Raw genomic sequence first — 14,027 nt, 5'->3', positions numbered from 1 at the left:
AGCAGGGAAGGATGGTTTAAGAAGTTGTCTTAGTGGTAAAGGGATGCTACTTTTGTTTTTCAAGGTGATTTTTGAATTGCAGAAACTATAAGAGAAACAACCTATCTCAACATTTGCTTTAGTTGACTTGAGTATTCCTGAAAAAGGCATTGCCAGGAGAAATGAACCAGAGAACAGCTGTCACATATTTTGCTGAGTTGAAACAGGTGCTGTGTGAACATATTGTTTTGTCTACAAAGCAAAGGCCATTACTAATCAGAGTTAACAGGTCTAATTTAAAATTTAAACAAGGCTTGTCAATTGCTTTTAAGGGTCCATTCACTATGGCAACACCTCTAACAGAGTCCACCTGACAACTAGTCAGATTCTCCTCCCATGCAGTACAGATGTTGGTGTTCTCCTTAAAATGATGTTCTTGTAAACTGCCCTGGTGAAAGCAAGATGAAAAACTTCGATAAAAGGTGTCTTTTTCTCAGCAACACTTACATTCTGTGCCACCAAATGGGGGCTATCTGTATAATTGAAACTCCAAACTGTTCATTGCATCTACTATATCATCCATCATTGAAACACTGATTTTCAAATTAATGTAATAGATTTATTTTGACAAAAGATAGTGATAATATTTTGAAATTTCCTTTCCAATTTCTGTTCAGGCACATCATTCTATATAATCTCCGTAAGTATGTCAGGTACGACAATGTTGACTGCTAAAGTCTCTGAAGCTATAGTCAATAGTGAACCTTGGTAAACTTACAGAAGTAGGCATATGATAGGATCAATGCCATCTAGAAGTCTTGCGCTCCATTCTGACTTGGAACAAATCACAGTTTCTTCATTGGCACTGGGTGAAAATCCTGGAACTCGCTCCCTGACAGCAATGTGGGCCTATCCTTACCAGAATTACTGAAGCGGCTAACTCATCATTAATGCCTCAAGGGAATTGGAAACAGACAACAACACTGGTTTTACGAGAGAAGGTCGCACACTAAGAACAAATAAAATAAATGAATTGGCACACAACACACAAATATAGGGGAGTTAAGTGGCAATGCCACACCCACTAGGCATCAGTCCTGTGATTACCCACACTAATTCAATCGTTCAAGGGCTACCCCACCAGCAATAGGACTTATTTTTAAAAAATTTCCTTTCCCGTTGTCAAACTTTCTTCTGGAATAAAAACTCCACAAGATTTAGGCAAAAAGAATACTCACTAAAACATATTGTATTTCTCATCCATTTCAAGTCTTTTTTTGTAATAAAGTCACTCTTATAGTGGCACAATCTGCAAGACCCAGACTATCCCTTCCAGTGCGAATGTTACCACACTCTCAAATGGAATGGGGACAGCTGAATTACTGGATGAGTAATTCAGACCCAAGGGGTTCAGAAGCCATTGCTCCAATCTGCCAACTTGAAATTGGTTGAGTTAAAAACTGAAAGTATAAAACTGTATATTAGTGAAAGACAAACAGTCATTAAAACACAACCAGTTCATAAACATCCTCTTGGGAAGAAATCTGCCACCAACATGCTGTTGGGTCCATATGTAACTTCAGGGCCACTGCAATGTGGGTAATTTACTGGTCCCCTGAAAAATCACAGCAAGTTCATGAAACAGGGCACTAACAATGCTCCAACTTTTTTGAAACAAGATGTAAACAATCCAAACAGGGCAAGTGCCACACTAGAGCTGGTTTTGGGGAATGAGTCCAGCCAGGTGATTAAAGTTTCAGTCTGGCGGAATTTCAAGAACAGTGACCACAATTCTGTAAGCTTTAAGTTACTTATGGATAAGGATAACAGCAGCCTTTAGGTGAAAGTGCTAAATTAGGGGAAGACAAACTACTACAATATTAAGCAGGAATTTGGGAATACAGGTTGGGATGCCTATTTAAGGAGTCTTTTAAAGGCCAGTTGATTAGATTTGAAAACGAGCACATTTCTAGGAAAATGAACACAGAACAGTACAGCACAGGAATGGGCCCTTTACTAGTCCCTTCTGCCTGCCCTTGCTACGTATTGCTCCATTCCTTGCATATTTACGTGCTTATCTAAACATCCCTTGGCCTCTTACTAGGTCACTGTGGATCCCGTGTGACTTCACATTTTGTATCAGCCTGCCACAACGGACCTGGTCAAAGGCCTTGCTACAGTCCATATAGACAACATCTACCACCCTGCCCTTGATCACCTTTGTCATTTCCTCAAAAAGGTCAACTGAGTTTGTGAGACATGAACTTTCCCGTACATATAGATAGACTGGTGACTTTCCAGAGAAATAGCAGATGGAGTTTATTGCAGACATGCAAGGTGATTCAATTCGGAAGATTTAATGCAGGAGGGAAATACACAGTAAACGGCAGAACCTTTAGGAGCATCAACCTACAGAGGATCTAGGCATATAGGGTCCACAGTTCCCTGAAACTGTCAGTATGGCACATGGCATGCTTACCTTCATCAGTCAGGGCAGACAGTGCAAAAATTGGCAATTGCTGCAGCTCTATAGAACTTCAGTAGGCCACATTTGGAATATTGTGTACAGCTCTAGTTGCTACACTACAAGAATGTGGAGACTTTGGAGAGAGTGCAGAAATGGTTTACGAGGATGATGCTTGGTTTTTCGAGTATCTATGAGGAAATGCTGGACAAACTTGGTTTGTTTTCATGTGGATGTGGGCAACCTGATAGAAATTTACAAAATTATGAGAGGCATTGATAGAATGGATAATCAGAATCTGTTTCCCAGGGTAGAAATATCAATTACTGAGGAATTTAGGTTTAAGGTAAAAGGGGGTTAAATTTAAAGGCGACACAAGAGGCAAGTTGTTTTTTTTAAACAGAGCGTGGTAAGTGCATGGAATGTACTGCCAGGGAGGTGGTAGAGGCAGATACAAGAGCAACATTTAAGAGGCATCGTGACAGATACACAAATAGGGAGGGAAAAGCATTATATGCAACATGTAGAAACAAAAGGCTTTTAATTTATAAAGGCATCATGTGTCAGTGTAGACTTTGTGGGCCAAAGGACCTGTTCCTATGCTGTACTGTTCTTTGTTCTTTTAGTTTCTAGAAATTTCTAAAATAATCACCCGACTTCAAATTTTCTATTTTTAAACAAAAGCTCAATTTTTCACTAAAGTTGTGTGTGCAAGGATGCTGACGTTTATATTCAACTTACAACTAATTTCCCTCCACAATCAAATTTTCACATTTCTGATGTACTGAACAAGGACATCAGCCACATCTGTCCTACTATCAATTTGAATTTGGTGACTTCAGCAGCACCTTGAGACCCACTACCAGTCCACTTGCTAGAAGAACAGCCACGGCACACAGTACTGGTCCCTGGAAAATGAAAAAGACAAAATTAGTCACTCCCATTTCAGCACCAGAGTCAGTATAGTGTGAATTAAAGAGTAAAACTCTGGCCTCAGTGTTCCCATCAAAGAATCCCAGCACAGGGTTAGATACAGGGAAAAGCTTCCTTTACACTGTTCACATCAAACACTCTCAGGACAAGGATAGCTCGGGATTTAATACAGAATATTTTCTTTTCAAACTTTTCCGTCACCTGAGGCATGTCGCTCCTCAGGTTAAACTACCCCAGTCATCTCTCTCATGACAGAGGTGCCTTATGGTCCTCTGGGACTAAGGAGACCTTTCCAGATGTAAACTGGCTGTCGTATGTTATTTAAGATGTTGAAAATAAGGAGTGTATGTTTACAATGTTTCTTTAAGCATGAATTAAAGACACAGAAAATCGGAAGCTTATTCCTTTGCATAATTGATCACCATGTGGTACAGCTGTACCCCCTATGCTCATGCATTAGTAAAGGCCTGGAGTGGAACAGAAGCTCAATGGTTAGCACTGATACCTCTCCGTTTGATTCCACCCTCAGGCGACTGTGTGGAGTTTGCACATTCTCCATGTCTGTGTGGGCTTTCTCTGGGTGTCCAGTTTCCTCCCATTGTCAAAGGTGTGCAGGTTAGGTAGATTAATGGAAAGGATGGGAGAGCTGGGACTGAGTGAAATGCTCTGCAGTGGGCTGGTGAGGATCTGATGGGCCCAACGGCCTGTTTCTACACTGTAAGGATTCAATGATTCTGTGATGGCTTAGTGTGCACATTGCAGGATTTCAGAAATACTGGTCAACCAAGGGATTTGTAAAACAGAGGAACTGAAAGAAACAAGCACTGTTAAAGAGACAGTTCTCAAAAGGTTAACTGACTGGAAGATGACAAATTCCATGAATTGGATCAGCTTTCATTGTGTTCTAAGAGATGGACATAATGATAATGGACACACTGGTCCACATACTTCAAAATTCTATAGATCCAGAATAGGTTGCTGTACACTGGAAGGTAGCAAATGTAACCCTTCTATATAAAGAAGGAATAGGGAGAATAGAGAAGTACAGACCAGTTACTTTGACATCAGTTGTAGAGAAAATGTTAGAATCTCTTATGGATGATGTGATAACTGGACACTTAGAAAATAAAATTAAAAATGGGCAGAGCCAAGCTGAATTTATGAAAGGAAATTGCATTTGACAAGTCTGTTGGGAGTATTTTGTGAATGTTATTGTGGCATATTTGGTGTATTGGATTTTCAGAAGACTTTTGCTAACGTCTTCCACATGAGGTTAGTGAACAAACGTAGAGCACATAGGACTGGCAGTATGGATTGAGAATTGGTTAACAGTTAGAAAGCAGAAAGCAGGAATAAAAGACCATTCTCATGATGATAGGCTATTACTTAAAGATCAATGCTTGATCCACAGCTGTTCACAACCTATATAAATAATTCCGATTGGAGACCAAATGTCATGTCTCCAAATGTACTGATGGATGGCAATGTAAATGCAATGAAGATGCCAGCAGGCTTCAACCAGATTTGGACAGGTTAAATGGAAAAGTTAGATTGCAGTAAAAGGAATACAAGGTGAATAAGCATGAAATTATTCATTTCAGTAGAAAACAAGCAGTAAGCTGGGCCCAGAGATAGTGGGAACTGCAGATGCTGGAGAATCTAAGATAATAAAACGTGAGGCTGGATGAACACAGCAGGCCAAGCAGCATCTCAGGAGCACAAAAGCTGACGTTTCGGGCCTAGACCCTTCATCAGAGGAAGGGTCTCTGATGAAGGGTCTAGGCCCGAAATGTCAGCTTTTGTGCTCCTGAGATGCTGCTTGGTCTGCTGTGTTCATCCAGCCTCACATTTTATTATCTTAGTAAGATGGGCTAATGGTAAGATTCTTAGTAGTGTAGATGAGCAGAGAGATCTCGGTGTCCATGTACACAGATCCTTGAAAGTTGCCACCCAGGCTGACAGGGCTGTTGAGAAGGCATACAGTGTTTTAGCTTTTATTAACAGAGGGATCAAGTTCCGGAACCAAGAGGTTATGGTGAAGCTGTACAAAACTCTGGTGCGGCCGCACTTGGAGTATTGTGTACAGTTCTGATCGCCGCATTGCAAGAAGGATGTGGAAGCTTTGGAAAGGGTGCAGAGGAAATTTACTAAGATGTTGCCTGGTATGGAGGGAAGGTCTTACGAGGAAAGGCTGAGGGACTTGAGGCTGTTTTCATTGCAGAGAAGAAGGTTGAGAGGTGACTTAATTGAAACATATAAAATAATCAGAGGGTTAGATAGGGTGGATAGGGAGAGCCTTTTTCCTAGGATGGTGATGGCAAGCATGAGGGGGCATAGCTTTAAATTGAGGGGTGAAAGATATAGGACAGATATCAGAGGTAGTTTCTTTACTCAGAGAGTGTAAGGGAATGGAACGCTTTGCCTGCAACGGTAGTAGATTCGCCAACTTTAGGAACATTGTCATTGGATAAGCATATGGGCGTACATGGAATAGTGTAGGTTAGATGGGCTTGAGATCGGTATGACAGGTTGGCACAACATCGAGGGCCGAAGGGCCTGTACTGTGCTGTAATGTTCTACGTTCTAAAGGTGTTTCTTAAATTATTAAGGACCATGTCTTTTCACTTTGGAATCTTAAAACTATTGAGTGCATTGAGAAAGAACTGTTTTTCAAAAACAGGGATTTTCCAGGGTTGCTGCATAATTTTACAGCAAGAGACATTTTACAAGTGGATCAACTGCTCTGTGTCTCTTACAAAGCAGTGGAAGTATCCAGATAAAACAACATTAAGTGGGTTGGTCAGCCAAATGCGGTTTATTTCAACATCAGAACCAGGAAGCAAAGACACTGAGCTCCAGTTTCTTCTACTTTTGCCAATAACTGATCTTTTTCTAATTTGTTTGTTTGCGTATGTGTGTGTGTATGTGCATGTGTGAGGAGCGTTTATAAGGGAATTAAGGTTTCAGCTAGTAGTGTTATTTGCCAATGGTTTATGTGCGTTTACCTGTATCTATTGTCTAGTTACTTTTCGTTAATAATAATTGTTCAGTACACAAGCTGGTCCATGCTTTCTATCAGCTTGGGTCTTGAAGTCATGTAAATTGGGAAACTCTGTGTCCCTTAAACAAAAACTTTAAAATTCAGCGTGACTTTATCCATGTATCGGTACAACTGCAGACCAAGGACAGCCAAGTGAGAAATCCACACTTCCAGAACAAGACCTGAACAAGTTTTCAAACTAACAATAATATAAGGATGCTGAGACTTTATAGTTGTAAATTTTACCACCCCTACCTGTGTGTAACTAATATTGCTTCTATCCAATATTTTCTACTTTACTCGTGGCATATGACAGCTATATTTGGGGAAAAAAAGGAATGTCACGTAATGACCTTTAAGAGACATCCCTGTAACAGATCAACATGCAAATGAGCCAAGTACTTAGATTTTGATGCATAGTGACAAGGTGTCTATACTGTAATACTCAAGGCATAAGCTGCGTCTGGAGGTTATTCTGTATTGTACATATTAGTTTAGCTGTAATAACGCCAAGCAAACAGAATCCAATTACCACATTTGTGTTATCTTTACATGACTCAAGAATATCAATGTATATGGTACTGTACCCCATCAAGAGTCAGTGTATATGAAGCTGTGAATGGAAGTGTATCCTAACAATAGAAACTGGAAATGGAACTGAATCCTAACAAAGAGCAACACTTTCAGGAAAGAAGGGTAAATATACCTGTAACAGGTGCAGACATCCATAAATGTGGTATACAACTTTGGATTTTGCTTAAATTGAAATCAATGTCTGAGCACCGATAATGTCTTAATAGTGTTACTTACCCAGCCACCCATTTGTGAGATCCAAGGAACAACAATCTTCAGAATAAATACTTCAACCCATTTCTTAAAAATAGCAAAGGATTCTGACTCCAAAATCTTTAAAAACAGGAACAGAAAAATTATTCACCGTTGTCTGCTACTGCTCCCTGCTCAAAATGTCTTAAGTCAGGTCACAGCTGAAACAAAGTTATAATGACATTGTGCCCTTCATCCCAACCCTGGAATTATTCTCCAGGGCCTTTCCTGCTGAAGAGAACTGTTTCTGTATACCGTGGTTCTGTATCAAAGCCAGAGCTTTCCCAGTAAGGTTAGTCTTCTATCTCTGTTACCTCTAGATTGTCTGAGAATTTTTACTTAATCATTATCCCTCCTTCCTTCTATAAAAGGACATAAGAACCAGGGGCAGGAATAGGCAATTGCGCCTCGTAAGCCAGCTCCACCAAGTAATATGATCATGGCTGACCTGCATATTCCCCAGGCCACTCCCCATAATCATTTACTCCATTACTAATTAAGAATCTGTCCATCTCCTCCAATTTATTCAGTAGTTCAGCATCCATCAGCACTATACATGCTGTCATTGTGACATCATCGAGACATATGACCATCTTCCATTTGTAGAATGACAACACCTTTACTGCTCCTTTTCACAGATTTCATAAAATCCCTACAGTGTGGAAGCAGGTCCTTTGGCCCAACAAGTCCACCCAGGCCCATCCCTCAATAACCTACCTACTCTACACATCCCTGAACATATTTGGACAATTTAGCATGTCCAATGCACCTGGCCTGCACATCTTTGGGCTGTGGGAGGAAACCACCCCACCCAGAGGAAACCCACACAGACAGGGGGAGAATGTGCAAACTCCAGACAGTCAGCTGAAGGTGGAATCGAACCCAGGTCCCTAGAGCTGTGAGGCAGCAGTGCTAACCACTGAGCCACCATACCGCCCCTGTTCCATTGTCAGGATGCATGAATGACCTCTAACCTTTGGTGATCTACAATACTTTTACTTTTGTTGGCACCCATCATGAACACCATATGCCCTGCCAATGATAACATTCCCCTACTGGGCACCACGTCAGGGTAAATCAGACACTTCAGCTAAATCAGAATGCTTTAGCATTCTGTTTGATTTGAAATGCAGCATCTGACCCCTTATCCTTCCCAAGACCAAGATCAAGTTATTACTGCCACAGTTCTGAACTGGCCCATTCTCCAGGGCAGAGGGGCTTCCCATTCCTCAGTTTACAGGAACACTGCACCCCCCCCCCCCCCCCCCCAATTACCTGAGTATATGTTACACCCATTAGGCAGAGTGAAGCAAACATTCAACAGGCAGAATACAAAGCATGTTGTGTTGATTGCTTTCTTCAGCCATACATCCTCCAGCCTCTCTAAATTTCTGCTCACCAAAATCTCTCTTGCCCTTCCTCGGCCTATTAATCCAATGCACCTGTCCTTGTTAATTTATATTGGTTCCTGATACTATAATACATCCTCAGGGGACATTTAACGCTGGTTATACACAGTAAAGTTTTCTCCAAATTGTCTCATCATGCTTTCCCATAGCATTAGCCAGGTACAGAACCAGTCCATTACCCAGGTACAGATCCCATCTGTTCCTGAGATATAGTACATTACCCCATAATGGTACTGTTTATTACCAACACAGATCTGAACTGGCCCATTCCCCAGGGCAGACGGCCTGCCCATTTCGTCGGTTACAAGAACCCTCCCATCCCCCTCCCCCAATTACCCGGGTATATGGTACACCCATTAGGCAGAGTGTAGTGAACATCCAACAGGGAGAGTACAATGCATGTTGTGTTGATTGCTTTCTGCATTTTTGATTGAATGATGAGTACTCACTGCAGGCAGAAATAATTTTGCCAGCTGGAAGAAAAGAATGACAGGAGCAGCTTTCCCAGCTCCTGTAGCGACTTTTCGACTGAAGATGGTATTTGACAAGGACTGTAGAATGTGTAGTGGGTTGGAGCTCTTCAGGAGGGGCCCAAATACCCTGGAACACAAACAGAAACAATGGACATGTGGCCTTTACCTGACCCACCCTAAACTTCCATTCCTAGAGAGGGTCAGTGTTTTACTCTGTAACATGGAGCAGCTTTAAAGAGAAGGCATAAGATTCTGGACCAACAACTGGTTGCACATTTGCAGAGTTTGAACCACAGAGTTGGAAATGAAATAGTGACTGAATTTCTGTGGGGGTTCTCCCGATTTCCCACAGCCTACAAAAACCTCAGGGGAAAGTCTACTGAAAGTAACAAAAATGACCACTGATTCAAGGTTTGTAAAGGATGTGTGAGGAGCACCCAGAAGTTCACAGCAGGACTTCTAGATGCTGCAGGTGAACTTGATTGTTGTGAAGTGAATGAGAACTGAAGGCTAAAAAGCAGCATGTGACAAACTCCAGGCAGTATCTGCTAGGGCATTGCCAGGGTTGGAGGGTTTGAGCTATAGGGAGAGGCTGAATAGGCTGGGGCTATTTTCCCTGGAGCAGAGATTGAGGGGTGACCTTAAAGAAGTTTATAAAGTCATCAGGGACATGCCAGGGTAGGGAGTCCGAAGCTACATTTAAAATGGATCTGGATGGGTACATGAATAGGAAGGGTTTAAGAAGGATATGGGCCAAATGCTGGCAAATGGGACTAGATTAGGATATCTAGTCGGCATGGGCAAGTCGGACCAAAAGGTCTGTTTCCATGCTGTACAACTCTATTATACAGTCACATCACTTCTTTTTAAACGAACTGTGTTTAGGTCCTGTATCATTCTTACTTGTTAAAATTCTGCATGTTTCATCCTTTAAAGCTAGAGAAAAAATACCCCAAACTGAAACGGATCTGAGGGTTTGGTTCAGACTGTTATAAAGTTCCCTTTTCATATCCAAGCGCTCAAATATGTGCAAAATCCAGTGTTCACTAACTTGCCCAGTTGTGAAAGTGTGTGCCTTCGTCCCCTTTGCTGAAGAAATAGCTTGAAAACCGATAGTGTTATGTTTTATAAATTCAATGGTTTTATCTAAGAAGTTATAGTAAAAGATCTCCTATTGTTATTTAAAATTTACTTATACAGCTTTGTACTGAAGAATTGTGACCTCAAAAGAGTTGAGGCAAGAGTTGGAATATTTAAATATATTATATCAGTTATTATTTGATTATTAATTAATTATTTTCATTACTTGAGAATAAAATTTTGGTTGACATTTTAAACTAAACTAAAATAGGTCTGACCTTATGTTCTTTTGTTACCATAGATCAGAATGTGGGGTAATTGAAACTGTCCAAAGCTGAAAGAAATGAATGTACAGGGTGTGAGATTCATTTTTGTTGTCTCACCAAAAGGCTGTGAAGGTTTGAGATGCAGGACCTTACCACTGGGAGTGAATTGAGCCAAATTATTCCCAGAGAGGGAGGTTTGAAAAGAGTCAGAAACCTTTCATGCAGGAGTCATGAATTTACGGAGCAGAAAGAAAAAAAAACTTGTGTGAAGGATCAAGGATCAAAACATTAGGAGTTAATAGAGGGAAAGTTACATTAAAAGCTACTTTTCAGTGAAACACACAGCTGCCTGTATTTTTTAAATAAGGGACAAAACAAGCCCTCAAACACAGGACGGCTAACTCACTGCATAACAATGTGAAATTGCAGATAAAAATTACACATGCCTAAAAAAAACGATGCTGAAAATTTGCGTGCTCACACTTGCACATAAGTTACTTTATTGGTTAAATAAAATCCCAATCAGATAAAAGGAACATTAGGCTCCAAATTTATCTTGTTGGATGAGGTGCCTTGCTTAAGCAAATTGAGCACGTGTTTTTCTCACTCTAGTCCAAAGAATAAATTCAAAAAGCTCAATTTTTTGGAAATTTAATGGAAACCCTAATTATAATAGGTGGCCCTTTCACCAAATATGGGAAAATGATGCAGGTGACATATCATTGATTTGATCAGCGACTGATCATCTTCCACGCAATAGTTAGTTAATTATATTTGTAAACCGTATTTGGGATTGTGCAGTCAGAGATGTACAAGATGAAAACAGATCCTCTGGTCCAACTCGTCCATGCTGACTAGATATCCTAAATTAATCTAGTCCCATTTGTCAGCTTTTGGTCTATATCCCTCTGAACCTTTCCTATTCGTGTACCCATCCAGGTGCCTTTTAAAATGTTGTAATTGTCCTAGACTTCACCACTTCCTCTGGCAGTTCATTCCATGCACACACCACCTTCTAAGTGAAGATGTTGCCCCTTAGGCCCCTTTTAAATCTTTCCCCTCTCACCTTAAACCTATGCCCTCTAGTTTTGGACTCCCCTACCCTGGGGAAAAGATCTTGGCTATTCACCCTATCCATGCTCCTCATGATTTTATAAACTTCTATAAGATCACCCCTCAGCTTCTAACACTCCAGGAAAAATAGCCTCAGCCTATTCAGCCTGTCCCTGTAGCTCACACCCTCCAACACCAGCAACATCTTGTAAATGTTTTCTGAATCCTTACAGGTTTCACAATGCCTTTCTTACAGCAGAGAGACCAGAACTGAATGCAAAATTCCAAAAGTGGCCTAACTAATGTCCTGGGTGGCTGCAGCATGACCTCCCAACTCCTGTACTCAATGACTGACCAATAACGGTGAGCACACTAAACGCTTTCTTCACTATAAAAACCAAAAGAACTGCGGATGCTGTAAATCTGGAACAAAAACAAAGTTGCTGGAAAAGCTCAGCAAGATCTGGCAGCATCTGTGGAGGAGAAAACAGAGTTTTACCTGGTCAAACACCAGGAGTGACAGTGAAATTAAATTCGGTGGGGAAGAGAGATTGGAACGGAAACCCCGTCAGAGGGAGGAGGGGAACTTCTTCAAGAACTTTCTTCACTATCCTATCTCCCTGTGACTCCACTTTCAATGAACTATGAACCTGCACTCAAGGTCTCTTTGTTCGGTAACACTCCCCAGGACCTGACCATTAAGTGTATAAGTCCTGCCCTGATTTGCCTTTCCAAATGCAGCACCTCACATTATCTAAACTAAATTCCATCTGTCATTCCTAGGCCCAGCAGCCCATCTGATCAAGGTCCCATTTTACTCTAAAGGTAATCTCCTTCAGTCTCCCTTACACCCCCAATTTTGTCATCATCTGCAGACTCACTAATCACACCTTGAAACACATTTTAAATTTTGGATTATCTTTTTGAAACAAAAATGAGCTACCTTTTTTGTTTGGGATTTATCTGGCCTGGTGATTTTATGGTCTTTGTATAACTACTGAACTACAAGCTTTCATTGTTGTAATTAAACAAGTGTGTGTGTCTGTGTCTGTGTGCGTCAAAGCTACATCATCAAACTTCATGTATCAAATACTCAGTAAACCCAATGCCAATTCCCTTCCTGGTGGCGAACGTTTACAGAGGAGATTCACTCAAACCCTTATAATGCCTGGAAAAACTGCAATTTGGTGAAAAAAGAATTGAACATTAGTCTTTCAGGCTGAAACTCTGAACTAGTTTTCTTCCTTTGGACAGACAAGTTGGATTCAATGCGCTGAATGATGAGGCCTTGAGTCTGGCTCCCTCTAGCTGAGTTTGTGGGGATTTAATTGAAGAGCACAACTCAGAATCAAGACCATTCCCTCCAACTCATCCATGCTGACCAGGGATCCCAATCTGACCTAGTCGCATTTGGACCATATTTCTCTAAACCCTTCCTATTCATATATACATCCGGATGCCTTTTCTGAGGAGATACACCTCCTCTGGCCATACACGCACCACTCTCTGCATTAAAAAGTTACCCCTCAGGTTCTTTGTTTGGGATTTATCCAGCCTGGTGATTTTTATGGTCTTGGTATAGACATCAAACTGCATGTTTCATTAATAAAATTAGATTTATGCCCGTATGTGTCAAAATTACAGCATCTAATTTCATTTTATGCATTGAATACTCAGTAAACTCCTATTCCCTTCTTGCTGGTGAACATTTATCAACGAGTTTCACTCAAATCCTCAGGTTACCCTGAGGTCCTTTTCAAATCTTTCCCTCTCACCTTAAACCCCTGTTCTCAACACCTCCAGGTATGGAGTTAGGATTGTAACACACCACTCTTGAAGGACTGCCAAGTTATTAACTGCCATGATATGAGGGTTTGTTTTTTCAAATTCCCCTCTACAGTTGTCGATGACTGTCCAAAACAAAGCTTTTGCTGCATTGTTTTGAACGTTGGGCCTATTGGAACAGTTCAAATTTTTTGACATTTCCTCAAGGTGGGTCAAGAAGTTTCCCAATTGAATTACCAGCCTCAGAACCCAAAATCTAGTCAGAACTTTCAACCTTTAAACTGTGTTAGCATCTTGTAAACTTACTGTTTGAATTCAGGATCCTGTGATATAGCCTGTTCGATCTTTTTCAAATATTGTAGTGCTTTTTCCAAGTCCAGAACACTGTCTTCCTCTGCTTCTTTACTGCTGAGAACCTTCTTGGCTCCTTCAGCTCCAACTGCTGCTCTGGGAGCTGCATGCTCCTTTTCATTGACATAGCTGAAAAGGAGAAAGTAACAGGATTGACAAGGATCTGAGGTAGCAAGGCCTAATTGTTAACTTTAAATGATGTACAATTTACAGGCTGCCACAGTGCCATTCTATGGACTCAAGTACCTAACTGCTGCTTGGTGTATTTACAGCTTGGTGCAGTCTAAATCCAGCTTGGCCTGCTTGCTGCAAGGATCAATGTCAAATGCATTCAATTGTCTCAATCCATTTTTCACTGGGTCTGGCCTT

The 14,027-nt window shown here is 41.0% G+C and overlaps 1 protein-coding gene across 1 annotated transcript in view; it reads right to left on the bottom strand.

The window, feature by feature from the left end:
- Positions 1-576: 576 nt before the first annotated feature.
- The window catches only part of LOC125447215 (uncharacterized), a 40,722-nt gene continuing 27,271 nt past the window's right edge, over positions 577-14,027 (bottom strand). Inside the window, exons 7-10 of the mRNA XM_048521444.2 lie at positions 13,614-13,787; positions 9,100-9,250; positions 7,227-7,322; positions 577-3,351 (exon numbers count right to left, since the gene is read on the bottom strand). Of these exons, the coding sequence (XP_048377401.1) occupies positions 3,262-3,351; positions 7,227-7,322; positions 9,100-9,250; positions 13,614-13,787 (511 nt within the window). The 3' untranslated portion in view covers positions 577-3,261. The remainder of the gene's footprint in view (positions 3,352-7,226; positions 7,323-9,099; positions 9,251-13,613; positions 13,788-14,027) is intronic.

This window comes from Stegostoma tigrinum, chromosome 38, assembly GCF_030684315.1.
Source record: "Stegostoma tigrinum isolate sSteTig4 chromosome 38, sSteTig4.hap1, whole genome shotgun sequence".
Taxonomy (NCBI): domain Eukaryota; kingdom Metazoa; phylum Chordata; class Chondrichthyes; order Orectolobiformes; family Stegostomatidae; genus Stegostoma; species Stegostoma tigrinum.
This window is presented reverse-complemented; position numbering and strand designations above follow the sequence as displayed.